The sequence below is a fragment of the Symphodus melops genome (genome assembly GCF_947650265.1).
Source record: "Symphodus melops genome assembly, chromosome: 2".
NCBI lineage: Eukaryota > Metazoa > Chordata > Actinopteri > Labriformes > Labridae > Symphodus > Symphodus melops.
Window position 1 is genome coordinate 19669467 of NC_136692.1, and position 22715 is coordinate 19692181.

The 22715-nt window shown below is 38.5% G+C and overlaps 2 protein-coding genes across 2 annotated transcripts; one reads left to right on the top strand and one right to left on the bottom strand.

Annotated features, from left to right (window-relative positions):
- Positions 1–659: 659 nt before the first annotated feature.
- On the bottom strand, positions 660–10295 carry vwa11 (von Willebrand factor A domain containing 11). Its single transcript, XM_079337954.1, has 18 exons — positions 10195–10295; positions 9603–9788; positions 8826–8962; positions 8602–8746; positions 8347–8440; positions 7230–7358; positions 6742–6928; positions 6328–6497; positions 5947–6059; positions 5696–5812; positions 5433–5606; positions 5187–5319; positions 4918–5070; positions 4155–4247; positions 2381–2652; positions 2085–2218; positions 1275–1434; positions 660–1105 (listed from the first exon to the last, which is right to left on the bottom strand). Exons 2-18 carry the CDS (start codon positions 9783–9785, stop codon positions 725–727), a joined length of 2775 nt encoding a protein of 924 aa, XP_079194080.1. The 5' UTR covers positions 9786–9788; positions 10195–10295; the 3' UTR covers positions 660–724.
- Positions 10296–13085: 2790 nt separating this feature from the next.
- LOC306820331 (prostaglandin D2 receptor 2) lies at positions 13086–17734 on the top strand (the record flags this gene model as incomplete). The annotated part of the gene is made up of 2 exons (XM_079338150.1): positions 13086–13182; positions 16355–17734. Exon 2 carries the CDS (start codon positions 16361–16363, stop codon positions 17732–17734), a length of 1374 nt encoding a protein of 457 aa, XP_079194276.1. The 5' UTR covers positions 13086–13182; positions 16355–16360.
- Positions 17735–22715: the final 4981 nt, after the last annotated feature.

A 22715-nucleotide genomic window follows, 5' to 3' on the forward strand; every position in this document is an offset into this window, starting at 1 on the left:
TGTGTACTAGAAATGTATTTCCTCACCCTGCAAAGGCTTTATATTGATGCTCCAAGGATACTCATCAAAAAATATCTAAATATGGTAGGCCTATATATTTGAAATTATCTTAAATATAGAATGACTGTTTAAGACGGCAGAAAACCTGGTGAAATGTTTGTGTGTTTTAAGTTGTAATGTGGTTTTCTGTGTTGTATTCTTGTTGAAAAAAGAAGTAATTCCAGATAAGTCACAAAACACTGTAGGACATACTGCTATTCTAGGACAACTGATGACAAATGATTCAAGTGATGGTGTTCAAAAACTAAACTTGTATTACCCAAAAACATACTTACGTACTATTTTAAAACCAAAGGAACACATTCCTATTCAAGATTGTTGTCTGTTCTTGACTGACAATTAAGTAGTTTAATTACAGAATGGAAGATTTCCTTTCAGACTCACAGGCTTACTAGGCTACTGGTAGCCAGCCAACTCAACTTACCTGCATGCTGCTAAATGTTCAGCATAGATTAATCAACTTTAACAGTACGCAAATAAAGTAATGCAAAATATAGATTTAAGCCCTTTTAATATCTTAAAAGGATTTTCTTGCCTCTTGTGAAATGTCAATGATGTGTATAACATTAATAGAATTTGACAATGAAATAGAACTAAATGATTATTTTAAATACTGACTGTATGACTAATCACTCTCACACTTTAATGTAGTTGCCTAGGCCGTTCAAGGCCTTGTGAGGAGCACAGATAACAGAAGGCACAACCAAAGTGGCAGAGAAAGGGATAAGGCAGGAGGGCCAGCAGAACGTTCAATTGAATGGTAGCACTTGCCCACATTGCCAACTTTGTCTACTGCTGTAAACTCAACAATCTGAGAACAGCAGGAGCTTGTGTAGTGTGTCTCAACGAGAGGATTACTCAAGGTAGTGTAGGTTAAGTTTCCATTGCCCTGTTGCAGAGCAATTCTATCTATTCCAGTGCCATTTCCATCTGTTAGGTTGGCCAAAAACTCCCATTGGAAGAGTCCACACTCAGACTCATCATGAGTGCAATTATCAGCCAGCACACTAACCACTTGACACAGAGGTGGAACAAAATCTGTAATCTAGAGCAGAAAAAGAAAGACAAAATTAATGCATGAGTCATTTGGGTAAATTATGTATTAAAAATTTTAATCTGGAAACATTGCTCTGTTGTGGATCCTTTTTAGAGTCATTTTAAAGGACTTTAGACAATATAATCATAAGTCTGTAGTTCAGAGTGTGTCTTGTTACCTCGGTGACTACAGATATTTTCAACACTGCGTAATTGGAGTCAGCACCACTTAGTGATTTGGCTTCCAATGTAACAGTGACATCAGTGCCTGAAGGCAAGCTGACAGGTGGTTTAATGGTCAAGGTTCCATTGCCATATTGTCCAGTAGTCAATGTGAGGCTGTTAGGGACAATAAACAACACAATGATTACAGGAAATATGTATTCATACTTATAGTCAAGTAATTCATAGATTATGTATTCCAGTTTATACAGCTTTCAGATCATTTGGCAGATTTGAGGCAGTGTCAGGCTTTATGACATCAGCCACATCTTGCGTCCAGTTGAGTGAATTTAGCAATTAGAACAAGAACATTTCTTCCTCAAATGTGTTCTGAGACCACATGGCACGGTTTTTTGATCTATTAACAACCACAATTTAAATGTGGGGTAAACCGAGAAAGCAAAGATGGCATCAATTCATTTAGATTTTTTCTTTTTGGTTGTCTCGGCTTTGAAAAATTTACTTAAAATGACAGAGTAAACATTAAAAAGAAAAATAAGTTCAAACCCTGCTTATGTTCTCTTCTCCAAAGCTGTTCAATCACAGAAAACAGTCAGCGTAGTTATGGAAAGTAACTAAGTAGGCAACACCTTGAGTCTGACCCATACCGACAACTGTTGGGTGGGAATGTACTTGAGTTGTTACTCCACCCTGATGTCATATTGCCCTAAGGCAAGGGAAACTTTGCGTACAGAAAGTCACCTTATCAGCAGTTACTGTTGATAAGGTTCTGCTCAAAGGAATTGTTTTAAGCTGCTTCCCCTCACCTGGCTGGGTAGGTCATGGGGATGTCTCTGTCATTTTTAGCTGTAATGGTGTAATTACCACCAGGACCCTGGGTTCGGACACTGAAGGGTACCTCTAAGGCTTTTCCTGGTTCCACACTGCTATCTACCATAGCCTTGGGGTATATGGAAGAGAAGAAGAAGGAAACAAAACATATTGTTATACCTCAAGACAATGGAAACTTTATTGCCATTGTGTCCATAAACTTTACTGAGACTTTAAAGGAAACAAAACCTTAATTGGACACAAGTTGTAAAAAGGAGATGAATGTACCAACCTGTATATTCACTCTGGAGACAGACATTTGGGTGGTTGACTGCCTCTGAAATTCACTGTTTGACACCTTGTCAATTCCTTTCAGACTGATCACAAACTCCCCCTCAGGGACTGCAACAACAGTCACCAAGATGTTGCCGTTGCCCATGTCAGTTGTTGTGCCATTACTTACAGTCTCAGGGCTAGACACAGTTACCAGGTTAACAGCACCAACAGAAAACGAGGATGGACCTTTCCTACCCATTATTGAGAGCATCAGGGAAGCTGGCTGGCCTGAGTTTTCCAGAATTGAAAAATGAAGTTAGAAGGATGAAGAAGCAGGAAGTTAAAAGAGATTCACTGATAATGCAGTAGATAAGTATTAAGAATCTTTCCACCAACTCTCTTTGTAACAATATAGATTCTTAATTGTCTTACATCATTGTCCTGTACAGCAGGGGTGTCCAAAGTGCGGCCCAGGGGCCATTTGTGGCCCTTGAGTGGACTTTTTGCGGCCCCCGACTTTAATCGAAGAAAGAATTTTGGCTCACAGCCTTATTAAGATTTTCCACTTTATTTATTAACTATGAAAATGAACCTTTGCATTTTTTCTGCAAACAAGCAGACTCTTGTTTAAGCATTTAATAACCTGAGCTAAATACAGAAAGCTTTTACAAAAACATTAACCACGCTACAGACTTCATTCTGAGATTAAAAAAAAAAAACAGATAAAGAAGGACGAAAAAAAAGTACTGTATTTGATGTTCTTTTCTTTTGCTAACCTTTTGATTCTGATCGACAAAATCGTAATATTTTTACAAAAAATTAGAACAAAATAGTTTCTCTCTGTAATTAGTTATTGTGTATTTACCTTATTTTTGTCGAGGTCTAAATACAAACAGTTCCTAACAAAATTATTTAAAAAAATAAAAACCTGAGCCCACGAGCGATTTTAACGTGACAATTTTGGCCCACAAGAAAAAAAGTTTTGACATCACTGTCCTAGAGCATAGTTTTGCTTCCTGTCTGAATCCTTTTTTTAAGTAGTTTTCTTTTTGATAAATTTTAAAGGGCATATCCTCAGGGCATCGTCAGCCTAGTGGTTAGTCTGCAAGCCCCAGAGTACAGAGGCTGTAGTACACCAAGTAGGTGGTCTGGGTTCAATTCCGACCTGCGGCTCTTTTCATGCATGTTATTTATGTCCTGTCTCTAATATAAATAAAGACATCAAAAGCCTAACAATAAAAGTGAAAACTTTAAAATGCATGTACTTGCCTTTGCAAAACATTAGCTGTTTACACATGCCAAACAATGTTAAATTACACAATGTGCTTCTCATTCATCATAATCCTAGAGTAAACTATCTGTTTGCCATTTGCAGTGGTTGTGTGATAAGGACCACTAAGGCGCCTGTGAATAGTCATTGCAATGGGCCTCTAGATAATACCTTTGTACAGGGCCACAAAAGTAGTGCCTAAGAGTTGTGATATGTGGTGGTATGCAATTAGCATAAACAAAGCAAAATGGTGGTGTATTCAGATTTGTGTGTCCATCCCACCTCAATGTGAACACTACTTAAAGCTCTGTTTTTGGCATACCAGGGGGATAGTTTATATCTGACAGAATATCTACTAAATGATCTATTCTGCTCACCATGTAGCGTGCTATTATTGTCCTTTTACTATTTGGTGCAGAGCATGTTGTCTAAAAAAATTGCTAGTCATTGCATTAATGTGTATGAGGCCAATGAGCGTCAATCAAATCACAAAGTTTGGAGACATTGTTTTGTTGTGTACCTGCTTGTGGGCGCCCACTGAGTACTGCATAGCCTGGGTGAGGTCCCTTGAAACTTTCCACAAAGTCATAGATGAAGGTGATAGTGCTCTGACCTGGAGATACAAGTACAGTTAAAAAGAGACACGAGAATTTTGTCAGATTTTCCTGAATGATAACAAAATAAGGTTAGACCAACAGCTGTGAAATGAGACGTGTCAAATAATTTAAAGAATGCATCAATGTTAAGTGTTGAAAAAATAGGGAATGTGCTGCTGATAGAAGTATACATAACTATCATGGGGTAGAACCAGTAGGCCAAAGGGGGCATATTTTTCCAGTAAGAATTTAACCTTTCAAGAATGAGTCTGTACTTTTTGGATCACGTTAAAACAGAACATAAGCAGTGCCCTTACATACTAAGAATCAAGCATTAGATAAGCTTAGTTTAGCACAAAGACAGGAAGGAGGGGGAAACGGCTATCTTTCCTGCATTTGAAGAAATCTCATTACACACATCTTCAGCTCAGGTCTCTGCCGTGAGCCAAGGTAGATCGTCTACTTCCACTACAATCTTTCAGGTCATGCTATGCTATGCTAAGCTAAAAAGTAGGCTCATATGGAGATAGAAATGACATTATTATTGATCTTTTGGTAATTCCTTAGCATGCACAGACCCCCTATAAAGTGACAATACGTAATTTAATCTGCAAATTATAGGTATAAATTCAAGAGCATATTTTAACAGAAAAGATATTTGATGAAGATAAATGTAAAGTGTCTGACCTGTGACTGTAAGTGTATATGGTTTGTTGGAGTTGATGTGGATTTGCCAGGCTCCTGTCAGTTTGTCAGCATTAAGACGAATTCTTCTCAAGTTACCCACGGTCTGTATGGTCCCCAGTTTACCGTTGGCCTCATTATGGCCTTGGCTAACACCTGGAATATGTTATGGTGCATTATTACTCATAAAATGTGTAATCCACTGACATTTATAGCATGAGGAAGAGATGCTAAACATGTTGTAAACATTACCATTTGAAACTTTTTGTTACCTGCAGGGTTAGTCAGTGTGAAAGTAATGGATGTTCCTGTTATGTAGATGGTGATATTTTTCAGAGATTCATCCAATGTAAAAGAGAAAGTCTCTTGTTTCCCAGGATTCCTTGCTCGCTGAAGAACTGTCACCTTAGGGAGATTAGGAAGAGCAAAAACTGTGAAGTGCATTTTTTTTTCAGACTGTTCTAAGCAGAACATCTCATAGGTGCTGTTGAATGTGTTTTCAGAACTGCAAAGCCCACCAGAGCTGAAGTGGAAGTATCAAGGATGATGTCTGTGGCCTGAGGCAACTGATTTTTAGAAACTTGGATAGCCTGGCCTCCAGAAGCCAAAGCCAGGTCCTTGTAGTCTTCAAAAGAGGCAGCTCGAAGAGAACGACGGCGCCTTTTAGTAGTCCCAGTCATGAAGAACGATACCTGTCAAGATCATTTCATGTGAACCTGTAATTTTAAAGTCCCGTCAATAGACTGAGGGAAGATAGGGCATTATGGGTGTCAATATTTACCGTTGACTTAGTAGTCCTGATTAGTGCAACTATAGTGTCCTTGAGATGAATGTCTTTGGCAGTAGCATCAGTGAAAACATAAATGTGGGAGGAGGCAGGGGCCCCAGTGAGAGCCAACTGGTAAGAGAAGATAAAGAACATTGATAGTCTATCTTGAAGCGCTATAGTTTTTGAGATTTTGAAAAACATCTGGAAAACTTTCCCATACAAACAAACACCCTTACAATCTGACCCTGTTAAAGATCTTGTACCTGAAGTCCAGACAGACACATCTCAGGGTCATCACCACCTCCAGTTGCTTTGAGCTTTGAAATTTCTCTTTTCATGATTTCAGCGTCTGTTGTTCTGGTCATAGGTCCAAATTCTAAATACAAAGAACACAAATGAGGCCAACAGCAGGTCAATAATGACATGTTGTTTTTGGTATTTTGTACGAAATGTGTCGTTCTGTAAATTACTTTTTAACCAACAGAGCCACTGATATTTAATGCAGACTGTCTGCATGCCATGTAGTTGCTAAATATAAAACTTTACAGTTTAGCATTACATTTATATAAGCCATAGCATCATCAAAATCCATAGTTCAAACAATTATTTCTTTTTTTTTCTTGGTCAGGTAGAAATCTTCTTACTTGGATCATTGAATGGCACCAGAATGTATTCGGACGGCTCATCCTGTGTTCCTTTTTTGCTGTCAATAATTTGATAAACAACCGCCGTGGCTTCATTGATGTCATCTCTCATACTACCAGTTGTGTCAATGACGAAGCACACAACAGAAGAGCGGGCGATCCCCATCATTCTGTGAGCAAAAATAAAGAGGAGAAGAGAATATACTGTTGGGTAAATATTTTATGTAATTCCCCTAAGTCTAAATAATTATCATTATACGTCATACGCCGCTGAAAAAGCAGCCAGAGCAATGTCATGTCCAGGGACACATCTGACATGTGGCTGGGGATTGAACTTTAACCTTTTGGTTTAGAGATGGCCAACTCTACCAACTGAGCCTTAGCCACCTCATTAATCCATTCTGATTCATGTACCTCAAAAAGTCGTTGTCCCCAGCAGCAAACCGGATGTCCTGCAGAAGCTGGAGACTGGCAGCAGTTGCTACATTCACGGCTGCAGTGTGGAGAGCCACATTGTCTGAGCGACGTTCGTCTTTGCTGATGCCTCCACGAGGAACTGCTGTTGCAGTCAGGTCACCTGCACCTCCATGGCTGCATTTACCTGGCACAGGACAGAGGAGGCATTTATTGTTGTGCCTTGTTTTGAGCCTCACTGTCCTTTTCTGCATTAACAGAATTATCTTGAAGAAGAGAGGCATGTTTGTCTTGTAGTTCTGATAGGACAAACATGTTTTTTAATATTGCCGTATGACAATTCATCAGGATTTCATATATAAAAAAATATGAATACAAAAAAACTGTCCTCTTTGGGATTTGTTGTTTTTTTTTTTTTTTTTTTTTACACCTTTTAAAGTGTACATCAGCCTTTGTTTCTAAAAGGGTTTTGAGAATATATCTGATACCTTTTGGCTTGGCAGCAGAGAAGATTCCCATATAGCCGGATGTGAGTTTCTTGTCCTTCAGGATGTTAGGGAGGATGGGATTGGGGCATGTTCCACTAGCACAGTCACTGCAGGTTTCAGTGTCCACATCTGCACAAGTGAAATGTGCATAAGATACAGATAAACAAAACAAATGTTCATCTGAACCCATGACAATTTTCATCTCTTTAACTGTTTAAGTTAATTTATGTTCTATATTCAAAGTTTAAAGGGAGTCTTATTTGAAATCTGATTGGGTAACTGCAAATAATTCCCCCCTGATCAGCAAATTAGAAGGAAGTACTTTGTCACCATTGCAAATTGAGACAAAAAATCTCTAATTTAGAAGACATTACAATGATGATATTCAAGCTACAACACGTCCATAAAGTGCCATTTATACAGTGTTAAAAGTGAATGTGCAAAAAAAACTATCAGCGCATCCATTCTCTGCATGGAGCTGCACTCTCTTTCCAACTAGACTCACTCCATCCTTGTATAAAGAGCAGGGAGGAGAGGGGACACTTTTTCAAGTTTATCTTCTGGCCAAACTTGAAAAAAATGTCTATTATTTTTCACAGTTTAAAACAAAATTGTTTTTTTATTCCCTTGATGGAGCAAACAAGGGAAATCATACAAAGAAAAAAAAAACCTTGCTTTCCAGTCATGTTATGATACCATCTCCAACAACGTGAATGGAGTAAACCCTTATCTGACTAGTCAAGTCACTGCCACATCAACAGCACAATATAACCCCTTATTCTATTAATAATAGTAATGCCAAAGTAAAATGTTCAGAGTGTACTGTTTTTTGGTCACCCAAAGGAGGAACTGTTGTCCAGATTCTCTACAAGGTTTACATAGAACATCCCCAGGTGGTATCTTTTAGTTAAACTCATTTGCACAGGCTCAGCATGCGCGAAAGCCGCTCAGTCCTTTTATCAATTACCGTAGGTCCTTAATGTGCTCTATGATCTGAAGATACTCTCTCTTGGAAAGTTTTACTCAGAATACATCTACATAACAAGCCAACCTAATTGTACAATTCTATCTGCACAATCCTTCAATGTGTATGTCATTAACACGAACACTAACACACCTGCAAGGTTGTCTAGAGGAAGATCTGGGCGTATAAGATTGCTGTACGGCTCGGTGTATCCAAGCTCCACCCAGTTGCTGTGACTGTAGAAATCCTGACAGTGCATGAAAACACAAGCGTTAACATTGATGATTTCCGAGTTATGATTCCATATCGAGCATTAAAACAATCAGTTACAACCTTTGTACATCACAGTCTTTACTCCTTTCAGTCTCTTTTCTTCGAGGCCTGTCTTTGTCCAGCTGCTTCCCTTACCTGCAGTGTGTGAAGCACTCTGCCCAGTGTTTCCCTGGAGGCCTGGAAGTTCTCATTGCGAATGTTAGCCTTTATGGCTGCTACACCCTCTGTGATTAGCCTGCGTCCCTCTAGAAAGGCCTCTGAGTTGAAGTGGTGTGGAGCACTGAAAGGTTTTAGGAGAAAATCACAGTTAAGGCATTGCAACACATCATTTAATTTTTTCCCTTTTATCATCCTCTCACCTGTTGACAAAGTCACGATCTACTAGTCCGTTCTGTGTGTAGATCTCTTGCAGGGCAGAATGAAACTTGGCACCAGACACTTCTCCTGTCGCAGTTGGACCTAAACAAGCTTGGACCAACTCCTCAGGAGATGAACCCTGGAGTCAGAAGTCAAAGGGTAAAAGTTACAGTTCTAGAAACAAGCAAAAAAATCTGATGAGTTAGAGAGTATAAAAAAAAAAGTAGGAATGCTCCCCAACACCAACACCATTCAGCTCCTGGCTATGACTGGTTTTAATAAACACAGTCACTTAATGGCTGTGATACTTAAAGATGTACTGATCTTCCGATTAGGACTTGACAAGTGTTGCTGTCTGCAATCCGTTACACTAAAATAGAAATCAAACAATCTAAAGCCATGCGACTATGTGAGGCACAGATGTTCTTTAAGCAAATATCAGTTTAAAGGTCTGATAGGACAAACATGCATCAATATTAATATTAATGCTGATATATTTTGTAATTCAACTTTCAGTTCAAAGTCTTAGCAGAGTTAGCTGAGGCTCATGGGAATCCTGCAAGTTCCAAACCAAAGTGAAGGTCAATTTCTGCTTGACCTCATGACAGATAAAAAGTTAAGGGATCACCAAGGTGATACAAGGCATCTTGAGAACAACATCAAGCAGAAAAATAATCATAATAATTGCTGTGTCTAAAGCTGCATCACTAGGGTAGCTTAAAAAACTGGTATGTTGGCCTATGTTTGTGCTGCATTTCACTTTTTTTATACAGTCCTACCGTTGGCTTGAACTCATGACCAGCTGCCTCAGCCACCGCCTTACACGTTTCTGTAACGGTTTGCAATAGAGCCGTTCCTGTAATGCTGACATGAGTGGATGCCCCACCTCCAATGGGGACAAAGGCCACACTGTGCCCTGATAGGCACAAAGCCAGCAGAGCTATAACCAGCACTGGAGTCATGATCTACAGGGAGAGAAAATTAATAATACATCAGCTATTCCAGCAGGTTGAAGAAATGACAGAGCTGTTCATGTAATTCCATTCATGCATCCATCCATCCATCTTCTTCTGCTTATTCAGGGTCGGGTCACATTACGTTACTGATTTGTTGCAATATAAAATCATATGACAAATTACTCCAAATATAATTATATAGGGGGGTTTTTTTGTTTTGTTTTTGAGAAACATTAAAAGTGTGAAGAGAAAATAATGATTTTTTGATAACTTATTATCAACGTTTTCTGACAGCTGATCATTTGTTTATTAGCTTCATTTGTTATGTCCTATATTAATTATTCAAAGAGATTTCTCAGTAAAAATGGAAATAATGAACTCTGAGCCAACTTGACAAAGATAGTTGTGATCATACCTTGTTCTTTCTCAGATGTGATGTTTCTGGGGAGTCTTGAAGAAGTGCAATGTGCAGCCCCACCGACCCATATATGTAGTACTTTTTATGATGCAGGGTGGAGTTTATATGTGACAAAGCACATAAATAAGGTGTGTGTGGGCGTGTGTGTGCTGTCTACCTTGTCATCATGGCATTATCAGTGAAACACAGTTATGTCATTTTACTGCAATAGTTTCCTTGTAATATCAAGTTATCAGAACTGTGCTGTAAACGTTGTAATGAGGAACACCCTCGGGATTCAGCTTACAGTAAGGACTCATTGTGAAATGTACTTTAATACATTAATAAAAAAGTGAAGAAGGTTACGATATCACAAGTGTCACGAGTAAGTTAGGGGTGGAACCCTGGAGAGTCATGACTCCAAAATCAACTCTTGACTCAATTTATGCTGTTAGATGTGAATCTAAAAGCATAAACACTTTTAGATTTACAACACTCATTTAACTTTTTTGCTCCAAAAATGTGGAATCATTTACAAAGCACACTGTCAAGATGGACACTCCTGTTTCTCTTGGACAAATTATGACAATTGTCTCAAACCACTTTACTGCAGTGTGTGATTGTTTTTACTAAGAATCATTTGTTGTTTTTTTAGTGCTTTTTTTTGTAACTCATCATCATTGTAAATGAGGGAAACCAGAGAGATTTTTTCAGGCTTAAATAAAGGTTTGAAATTAAATGAAATCAAGATGTTGATTATGACAATAAGGTATTCACTGAGACATTTTTCTCAATAAGAGAACTGTTTCTATTTCAAATTAGCCTGTATCTGATTATCTGATGCAAGTATAGAGGAGATTAAAAAGCGTTGCCACTAGGGGGAGCAGTTGAACCAATTTGCATTCATGTAAAGTTAAAACCCAAACAGGTACATTGTGTTTAAGTGTGCATGCTGCTCTATTTATTATTTTGTATTATTATTATCATTTTTTTTCTTCTCTTCCCCACTCTGTGTTCCTGTGTGTCGCACTTTGTAACCTTGTTCTTTTGTACCGTTTTGATGTAAATTCTTTTTGTAATGATTTTGGTGGTGGGCACTGATAAGCTTCTTCTTCAGCCCACTCCTTTTGAGCAGAATTACAACTGCTCAAATAAACAAATGAAATAAAATAAATTCCCATATACAGCTAGGTTCGTGGGAAAGGATGTTTTAATACTCTATTAACCTCATTTCTGTCAAACAGGCCAAACTACAAACTAAATACAGGCTAACTTAATAAATTACAGTTGTTCATCCATTTTAAAAAATGAAAGGGAACCATTAAATAAGATCAGCAAGTAAGGATTTCAGTTCAGAAGAATTAGTTTTGATATGAAGTCAGCTGCAGTTTCAAAAAGAATGCATACACAACACTATCAGCATAAGCCACAACACTTATATGACACCATCTTGTTTATGAAATGTGGGCATCTGTGTCAAACATTTTTTTGGATACATGATTTTAACCAGTCGTCATGCAAACGTTTTTCCCACACCTCTGGAGGATCATGAACAGCATAAAGATATTGATGACAGGAATACAGTATTCACTTTGTTTAAACATTTCATTATATAATGAAACTGTTGTCTGAATTAGATTTTCATGTCACATATTTGCCTATCATCATCACCATCGTATTTCTGTCATCCTGACCTGCATCCAGGATATACAGGACTCACTATTAGCTTGCCAGGGAGCGTGTCTGGATTATCTTCCTAAATGTTCTGGGGTTTGATATTCTCTCTAAATTGTGTTTGTCTTTTGCTTACAGCAAGACCATTAGTTGAACTATTGATTGGCATATGTATCATTTAATAGTGTAGGTAAAGCAGTACAACATTAATTACTATTTTTAAGTGCTGACAAACATAGCTTTACCTGTTTGGGGGGACAGTAGCATGCTAACATGCTATTCAACTGCGACGTTGTGTCGTGTTAACACCCTCTTTATCCCTCACATTATCTCTGTGAAGGCTCACAAACACCCTTAGTCCCTTAAAAAACAGAAGGTCATCATGACCTGAGGAGGGTCTGTGTGTATGGATGTAAGATTACAAAACCTTTGAGTTTAAGAGAGAAACTTCAGTTAACAAATGATTGACAGCTTTACAAATACAGTGGTATGAAAATGTCTTGTTTTAACTGGTGTGTACCACCAGATGGTGGCAGAGACGTTTGTAACCACAAAGCACTTTCATTTTGCATTTATAGAAACCCTTACAAATAAAAAGTGGCCTAATTCTGCCCATTTTTCTTGAGCATAAATTTCAAATGAAGCTAAAATATTTGTTGTAATGTCACTTGTGCCTTTGTAATTGTATTTTATTTGTAATTTGTCTTTCTCTGTTACCTGCCTAGAGACAACAGATGGAAATAAAAAAATAAAACGTGTTTCTTTCAGGTAATGTAAAGCTGTGTCAACATGTGAATATGTTTTTTTTATCGATGTAATGCATCTTCACGGAAATGATAGCACAGAATGAAGCGTCAGTGAAACTAGTCCTTACAAGTCCAGCAGGCTTGATGATCAGTCACATAGGGCAGACAACAACATGTGACTGAGATTATTTCTAAGTCTCTGCTAGCTTGCTTTCTGTTTTAATTTAATCTTATATATTTGATCGATAATTTATTAAGAATGACACTGCTGTCAAAATTAATCATTACCATCAGACCATTTGTCAGCAGGAAAGACAGGCAAGGTTGTGTGTAGGTGTAGGTGCGTGTGTGTGTGTGTGTGTGTGTGTGTGTGTGTGTGTGTGTGTGTGTGTGTGTGTGTGTGTGTGTGTGTTGCATTGCACGAATACAGTGGGCGTTTCCCTGTCAGGAGAGCTGCCCAAAGTGACAGAACAGGAGGGATGATAAGTTGTTACAGAAAGACCGAGTGGAAGACCGGAGAGTTTTCTTTTTAAAGAAAAGACTGGGACTTTTTTTTTATTGTTCACAGATGTGACCTAACATCTTGGTAAGTGTTCAAAGTTGTTCTGAATTAACTTCTTCTTTTGAACAGTATAATGATTGTCTGCAATTTTCACTCCCTTAGTTTAGGCCCACAGATGTTTACATCCAACTCTACCATCTATTTCATGCCTTTATATAACATTTTTTCAGGTGTTCTTATTGTACTTTTCCAAACAGTAACGTCTATTCTTTGTCCATCCTAATGTCTCAATATGTTGTTGTTTTTCATGCAACAGTTTCTTTTTAAATGCAGCTGTAATACTTCCTCTAGGTTTAGTAAATTCATGGATCAGTTTCATATCGTCACTGAAGGCAGTTCTAGTTGCATATACCAATTTACAGGTCTATCCTTGACAACAGTTACAAAGAATGTTTTCATACTGACAAGAAATATCTCTCATCACTATTACTCTTGACCTGCACAGCCGACAGCTTTGATCATATTCAACTTGTTATTCAAAACAATGAATAACAAGTTGGTCAAATATCTAGTGCATATGTTTTTAGATTTCCATGCTCAGTTATTGTGACTCAGTCAAATAGTTAACATAGCACAGCAATAAATCCTATACCTGGGAAAAAATATAATCATATCGCTTTGATCTTTAACTGTCTAGCATGCCTATAACATTTCAAAGAAGCATCTGCCTCAAATTCACATATACGAAAATACCTTTGTTTTAAAAGTAAAGCCAGTGCTAAAACGCTTTCATTTTTATTGTGGCTAACAGGGCGCATCTTCACTGGTTTTTTTAAAAAAATGTTTGACTTATATAAAAACTATTTAAATGACACAACCTCAAAGTTTATTCTCTAAATAATCATGGTCTGAATTAATTTGTGTTCTAATTATTTAAAACATTGTGTTTATTTTGTACAAACTGTCCTGCATGCCCATCATTTCAAATAAGCACCTGCCTCAAAGTTTGCATTTTTTTAAGTTGTCAAAGAATAAAATAAAGGCAGGTCTCCCATAAGGATGTGCTCTGCAAAAACAAATGAATGAAGCAACAATCTCATCAGATTTGTGCCCATATATGAACTTTACACTTATTCAGTATCAGCCTTATGTCATAGACTTTGCTCATGTCTGTATTCATGTGCAGACAAGGTGCTGTGTTTGCCTAATCTGACATGGTGTGATGAGGTGTGTGACTAAGTGTTTCACCATGGCTGTATGTAACAGTCGCTGGGAACAGTTCATTCAAAGAGACTTTGAAGATTAGCTTTTAATGTACCAATATATGAATGCCAAGAACCAAACACATTTAGCTCTAATTGGCACATGGAAAAAAATATTGTAAACATGCATTGATGTGATGCGGGGCAGCTGATGACCCGGCGCTCAGATCCTGCCCAACGTACTGAGGCTGCAGTCCACAGAGTGGGCGGCCCAGGTTCAAATCAGATCTGTGGCTCCATTGTGGCATGTCATTCCTGCTCTCTCTCCTTCTATATCTACTCTCCTATCTAAATGAAAATAAAGCCTAAAATAGAAGAAAAAAAAGAGAGAGAATAAAAAGAGAGGTTTAAAGCACATTTGTAAAGAATTTGTTTTAAAACTTTCCCTTTCTGTGAACGTTTATGATCTGGCACATCCATTTGAAATAAATAGAACAACGGGATAATCTCAAAGGAAAAGAGATTGATAGATTGATGGGCACAAAGATAAAACTACTCCTAAACACCACACGCTCTCATCTTCCAGGCTTCTCACACATTCCCAGACTGCATTGCTTCACTAAACATGTGTAGTTGCCAAAGAGTTGGTATGTGGTTAGACCACATGAACAGGCTTTGACATGTTTGAATCAGAAACAATGTAGAGAATTGTTGTGTCATTTTGGGTTTTCTAGAAAATGCAGAATAAAGACAGTACATGTAGTGAAAGTACATGATATAATTGGATGAAGTGTAAACTAATTTGTCAACTAATCCAGCAGTTACAGTAAGTGGAGCGATTCCCCTTTAACTGTTTGCACCGCCTAACGCCTGTCATCACATCAATGTGTCATTTTATAAGTTAAAGACTTGCAAAGCTGAAGGTAAACTACTTATATATTAAATGGCCTGGCTGGCACCATGTCTTTGTTGATTTTGTTAATTTATTTTCAAAAACTCTACAAGACTGTCACAACAAATAAAAAGGAAAACATACACATGTTTTATTGCCCATGAAATGTGCAGTCCAGGAAGAGCACCAGTAATCATGTCAGGCATGTTGATTTAATTCTTATCATTATCAAGTCAATTAAGTTGTATAAGGTTAAATCATGATGCTAAAAGATGACAAGCCAGACAATTAGTTCTCATTTCCTTTAGTCACTGTATACGAGGAAAGGGAGTCATTTACTGTATCAGCCATCTGCAAGCAACGGCAAGTCTGTTGGTCATAAAATCATCCTCTTCACTATCATCAGCACCATCTCTGTACTCGGAAATCATTTCCACCAGACAACTACAAACATGACTACAAAATATCAGCCACTGCAGAGAGTGACGCATACAACATCTGACGCTTTTACACAATAATAAGAATGTGTGCAACACCTCAGCAGACACTAAATGGGAAGTGAATGTAGCATCTTTTGGTGCTTGACACATGCACAAAAATCCTTAAAAAGATTTTCAAGGTCAGAACAAGAAAATCATTTATCAATCCCGCTAGGAGAAAAGCAATTTTACACTCTGTTAAACAAGCTCTACAGTCTACATGCACATGTACAACTAGGATACTATGGATATGTACTAACTGAGTGATGTCAAGGTGAGGGAGCTGCCCAGCGAGTAGGGGGTGCTTCAGTCCTCAGATTTGTTCCGCACCGGGACTTGAACCTTTGACCCTCCGATCCCCAACCCAAGTCCCTACTTGACTGCTGCCCTGTTAGCTGCATCAATCGAGAATCAATCTTTATTCATTGCAAGTGTTATCTTGAGACAGTTAATTTACGCTCTTGATTAAAACACTATGTTTATTTTGCGCAAAATGATTTTATTTCCAGTAAAGGTGATATACCTAAGGGGAAAAGTCAACAAGCACAGGCCCAGCAATGATTAAGCGCAGGTTTAAGCTGTCCTGGGTGACACAAAATAGTCATGGCTAAATATCAAACTTGAGGCTATTTTAGTCCAACCAGTGGCAACAATCACTGAACTTTTTATTTTTGTTTTTTCAGAGCACAATGTCAAATGTGACCTCCGTCTCAGATGCGTCAGGCGGACAGCTGTTCTGCCCTCTGCTACAGGCCATGAAGGAACACAACCTTAACAATAACGCAAAGGCGAATATTGTGGTGATTTGCATCCACGGCCTGGTTTCATGCCTGGGGATTTTGGAGAATGCCCTCATCCTCTGGGTGGTGGGCTTCCGTCTTCGGCGCCGCACTGTGGCGTCTGTTTGGGTGCTTAACTTGGCCATGTCTGACTTCTTGGCAACTCTGACCCTGCCCTTATTCACCTTCTACCTTAGCTCCTCACATAGCTGGGAGCTTGGTGGCCCACTTTGCAAAACACAGGCGTCCATCTTTTTCTTAAACATGTTTGTGTCAGCATTCCTGTTAGCGGCAATTTCACTTGATCGCTGCCTTATCGTGGCCAAGCCAGTGTGGAGCCAGAATCATCGGTCAGTGGCAGGAGCATGGAAGGTGTGTGCATTGGGCTGGTTGTGGGCAGCTGTTAATACATTTCCGTACCTCATGTTCCGCTCTGTGACAGAGAAACAGGATGGGAGAAAACTGTGCTATCATAATTTTGCATTGTATTCATCCCCTGGTGTAACTCTGGAGAGAGACTGCAACGTGAGACAGGCAGCAACTGCTATCTCCAAGATTCTGGTGGCCTTCCTCTTCCCTCTGGTGGTGATTGCTGGGAGCTACATCCAAATGTGTCTCAGCCTGAGGATGAGGAGAAGGAGGAGGAAGCAGAGTGCCAGCAGGCTCACAGAGGCAATGATTGTTTCAATCAACAATGGGGAATCTGGAACACCAAACACACCTACAACATTAAAAAACAATATATTTCTCACGCCTCCATCCTCAACCCTGACACCGACTGCCTTGTCCCCATCAACTAATCCCAGCCAGTTGTCCCAGAGCTTCACCAAGATGGTGACATTTGTAATAGCAGCATTTGCATTGTGCTGGGCTCCCTATCACATCTTCTGCATGATTGAAGTGACAGCCCTGTATTGGCACAATAATCTTTACCTGGTGGAGGTGGGGCTTCCCTTGGCCACAACCTTTGCTTTCTTGAATCCAGTGTTGAACCCAGTTCTGTACGCCTTCAGCTGCCCAAACTTTTGTGTGCGAATACGACAGAGTCTGGGGGCAGTGTTTGACGGCCTGGTGGAAGAAAGAGCGGGCATACTGATGGTGCCAGGGAGAAGTTTAAGAGCTCATATCAGACGGAAGAGCAGTCGAGATGTGAATCTCGGTATGCCAAAGGATTCATGTTCACCCTGTCCTTCGGACTTTCAACCCTCCTACCCGCCAACTTCTCCCTCTATTGGCCTCAAGGAGAAATCCAGACAAGGGTCGTACAATGAGGTGGAACATTAAATCAATTAAATAAGAAAAAAAAAACACGATGGCACTCTTAAGGTTGCTGAGACTCTTTGCTTTTTGCCTTTGTGTTGCTTAAGTGTAAAGCAAATGTTCCTTTATCATGATAGATATGTTTAATATGATATGTTTGACTTCAAGAGTAATGAGACTGAAATCATGTGGAAATAGAAGCATATATTGACACTGTTTTCTGCCACGCTAACAGCACTGGGTATGAAGGTGGTTTCACACGCCACTTTGGCCAACTGAAGTATTTAAACTATTATTGGATGGATTGCCGGGAAAGTAGTTGAAGACTTGTTGTTCCAAGCAGAAAATTCAATGTTTTGCCATTTTCTATTTTGTTGATGATTTAAACTATAATTTATGGACAAAGGTTTCAAACTAAAATTACTTTGTCTGAGATGAATTTTGCCATTTAAAGTCAGGATTGGTAATTTTCGAAAACCAGCATGATGTTTACAGTCACATTCTTTCCGTGCTCCATCTTCACCTACCCCCTCCCCTCTGTGCTCCCTCCAATTCTGAGCCTTCACTAAAATGCACAAGCTTGGTCCAGAAGTGGATTTCAACTCTTGCTTTGAGCGTGGGCTTGTGCATGCATGGGGTAGAGAACGAGCAGGGATGACAGGGAGGCATGATTTGTAAATAAAAATCTGAGTGCAGACATAGGTCGAAGATTTTACAAAGTTTTAACTGCTAAAGATGACAGATTTTCTTTGTTTCTTTTTCAGAGCACATCAATTATTAATTTCAGTCAGGAACTAAAGACAATTTTATCCAAAAATTTAAAAAGTGTATCTGGAGAAAATTACCCACCCTACCTTTAAACTATATGAGCTCATACCAGCAGTTATCTTAAGGCAAGACTGTAGACTTCTTGTGTTTTTTCATTTTTTCATTCATTGCATGTTACAGATTCTTTCCAAGATCCAACCTTTTCATTGTGTTTGAATGTTTAAAAAAATTTAATGCACAATGCTGGATCCATTCAGTGTCATAAATTAGAATTATTATTATGAGAATTATTTTGTATTTTTCTGTAATGCTTTGGTATGAAATAGAAAAGTTTAGGTATGACTTCCAACCATATGGTTGGCTTATTTTGTGTCAATTTGTTGTCAGTTAAAAGGATTCCCCAAAAAAACTGAACTGAAGTCCTTTGATTTCCTTGTCCCTTTAATTTCTCAGCTTTTTCAAGTTCAATGGATATTTTAAAACAATAAATGGAGTCTGATTTATCAAGGAACACAGAAGGTGTATTGACAAGACCTAGCAGACATGACATGAATAAATAATAGTAAACAATGACTGCACTACTAACACGCTTGGTTTTTAAATGTGGGTTCATGCAGTGTCTATGTTTGGCCACTAGAGAGTCCTATAGCGCTGATTAAATAAACAACAGAGACGATGATAAAATGGGATTGTGTGTTTCAGGTCCTGTAATCCAAGAACACTTGTTGTACAACCACCTTTCTGAGAGATTGTGTTTCATATACATTTTGACTGTCTCACAGCCATCAGTATAATTTTGTTCCATCACTCTCAATCAGTCTGACAGACACAGGCTGAGGTGTAATATAGGGCACAGCAGGGGGGATTACCATGGAGGTTGTTGTAATTTGAAGATAATATTGCAGAGTGAAGATTCATAAAGGCAAAGCAGGATTAAAGAACACAGGTCAGACTGACATATAAAGCTCCTACTTCTCAGCCATCCAGTTACAGGAGATTATCTCTCTCTCTCTCTCTCCCTCCCTTTGGGACTTGTCTCATTTTCACTTCCTCTACGTCCATATTCTCTGTTTTTGTTTTGGCAAAACTGTATTTTTTTTTCCCATTAAACGATTACAGTAAAGTCAAGATCTCAAAGACATGGGAGCAGAGAAAAGAGTCAAGAAAAGTAGCCCAGGGTTTAACTTTATTGAAATGTTTGACCCATAGCTTCTTCATTGCAAAACAAGAATATGTAAAAGCATTAAATTGTTTTTTATCGGACTGAACATGTCTGTGCATTTTTTGGTCTTCATATTTTTTTGAGCAGCATATAAAGTATGTACATTTAGTTTAATGTTCCTATCTATTAGTTATATCCAACTAACCCTCTGGAAATAAAATGGGGCCTCCCATGCCTTCCTTTGACTTCAATTTTTTTTAAAAGCAACATTTTAATTCACCAGAACTCAGTTATGCATGCTACATCTGATGACACCTTCAGGCCTTCCGAAACAATTCAGACACAAAAAGCCTACACTGCAATAAATTGCCCCCCTGGCTTCAAAAAAGTCTTTTAAGGTGTGCTTTGTACTGGGATAGATGCTGTGTAAAGACCAGAAAAATCAAAGAAAGCATTTAACAATCATTATGCCTTTCTTTTCCTGGCATGGTTGTGTTTGAATCATTGTGCACATTTCGTAGAAAAAAAGCAAAAAAATCATTTTAGAGAAATTTGAGTTTTTCCTTGTGTTTTCTAAGCCCCATGCATTAGATAATTGTACTGCAGATAATGTACTGAATACATACAAATGCATTTTATTATAACATAAATACATTTTGATATCATTGTGGATGTAGAGTTAGAACTTAATCTCATAATCTATTTATTTTAAGATGTGTGCTTTGGCACAGTACAGTTCATGCATGAGTACAGAAATCCAGAGTTTTATGGCTATATCTGACTAAAATTACTCTAAATAGGCCACAAAGAGGTGTGAGTTTTCTGATGTGCAGATGCATCCCTCTAAAAAAAAAAACTCTTGAGTCCGCCTGTTTGTAAACTGAGTATGCTTCATAATAACATAAAACTTTGTATGGGCGGTATTACTTTGGTAATCGTGCTTAGGCATGTTTAGTCCTGATTGAGTATGACCGTGAGGCATGAGCTTGACTACGGCAGGGTCAGATTGCCAGTGTGACCGTGCCCTAAAAATTATTGTTACCCCAAGATTAAAAGATAATTTTTGTCAGCTGTTTTGTATTCAAGACCACACTAACCGAGACCAGAAACCAGAGCGCTTAGAGACCGTGACAGAACCAAGACTGTGCAGCAGGCGGGTCACTCACTGTCTAAGTGACACCAGGAAGGTTGTGGCCAGGGCGCGCTGCTTGTCAACAGGCAATGCAGGCAACTGCTTGGGGCCCCAGCCTACTTAGGGCCCCCTGAGGGATGCCAAACTTTAAACCACAGCAGTAGCTCAAAAGTGTAAATTTCGCAAAGACAGTAGGAAATCTCCCCTATGGGCCCCCATTCGACAGCAGTCACTTTCATTGCCCTGCTTAGCATGTATTTCTCCAATAAAAACCAAAGTTTGTCAGTGAAAATTACTGAAGGAAAATGAAGAGGAGATATCTGCCTGGGAGTGAAAAAATAAAAGATAAAGATCACTGGGACACAGCTAGATAACAGTGGTTGTAGGGCCCCCTTGATTAATTTTTGCCTTGCCCCAATAGACTCTCGAATCGCCTGGGAGGTAATAATCAAACTACTTCAATTAAAGTTATTCGTTATTTTAGAGATGGGTGTTCTATCACAGTAAGAACTTCAATAAATAGACTGAGACAAGACTGAATCAAAATGTTGTTGATTCAGAGACTTTCAAATAGTGGCATCAAGACCGATGTTGGGATCAAGACCGACTTGGAGTATGATTGGTCAGAACCCTGACCACCACTAAACAAGGTGGTCAGGGTAATAATGCTAAATGATGAATTTCTAATGTTTATCCTGCAATGGTAAACCTTTGTAAATCTCCCATTTTTTCCCACTTTCATCTCAAACTGCCTCACTCCCTCTCACTGCTGTACAGAAGAAGGAACAATATTGACATTGACAATTTGGTTGATACAATGACGACAAGTCAAGGGAATTCAAAACTGTGTTCTGATAAGGAAACTAAATTAATGAATTAAGTTCAAAAGAAACACGCAGAAGTTGGTCATGATTCTTTAGAGTGAGACATTATTTCACGTACAGTAAAGGGGTAAAAGTGAATGGTGAGAGAAGTTACAGGAGTTAGGAACAGCCTACCAAACTAAACCAAACTTTATATTCTGAATATTCAGAGTACAATTAGTGTTCTTGGTGCAAGTCATAGTTCATCTCTGAAGTCAAGTGAATGGAACCTTGCAGATGTAAAGATTAGTTGTAAAGAGTGATTATGCTGCTTACAAGATCAAACACACAGATAAGGATTAAGATAATGAACCCGCAAGAGAACAGTGAGAACATTGACTGTGTCAGATGTTGAATACGATGGAGCAGGGCAGATTATATAAAGCACTTTGGAAAACAGTTGGTACTGATAAGAGATAGGAGAAAGAATGAACGAGTAAGTAGGTGGAGGGAGGGCTGGGATTGCTTTAAAGGGTTTAATGCACTGCTGTGTATAGCTGACAGATGCTGGCTTAAAAAATTAAAGCACACTGAATGCCCATGGTTTCCTTTAGAACATCATGCTCTGGTACACGCATAAGAAAAAACGAGTAATTAGAACTCGTATCTAAATAAAAAGGTTACAAAGAAAAACAGACTAGAAATTCAATTGCTGCAGGTTTTGTAGTATATATATCTTTTAAGTTAAATACATCCCATGAATCTTGAACCACAAGCATTATATTGTTGTAAAGGGATTTACAATGAACATGCCATCATTACGTTGGAATTTCCATTTATATCATTTTAATCATGTTTGAATTGGGGTAAAAAATATATATATATAGCGGAAAATAACACCTTATTTTAAAAAAACTAAGAGATTACTGGTGAAGAATAGAAAACAAGAGTACAACAAATGAACATCTTGTTGAAGAAGTTGTATTACACTTACCTCTTGGCTCCAAGGTGGCATCAGCGCTGGTTGTAGCTTCAACTTTGAGATGAAAATGCAATCCCTGTCTGTCAGATTATAGAGATCAGGACAGTTAAAAAAGATGAACATTCAAATAAGATGTGAGATATCTGAGGGCAAGATTC

Coding starts and splice junctions, on each gene's coding strand:
- vwa11 (XM_079337954.1), bottom strand. CDS start 9,785: ATGACTCCAGTGCTGGTTATAGCTCTGCTGGCTTTGTGCCTATCAGGG. Junction 8,747..8,825: donor GATCGTGACTTTGTCAACAG/GTGAGAGGATGA, acceptor AAAACCTTTCAG/TGCTCCACACCACTTCAACT. Junction 5,320..5,432: donor ATACTTCCACTTCAGCTCTG/GTGGGCTTTGCA, acceptor AATCTCCCTAAG/GTGACAGTTCTTCAGCGAGC.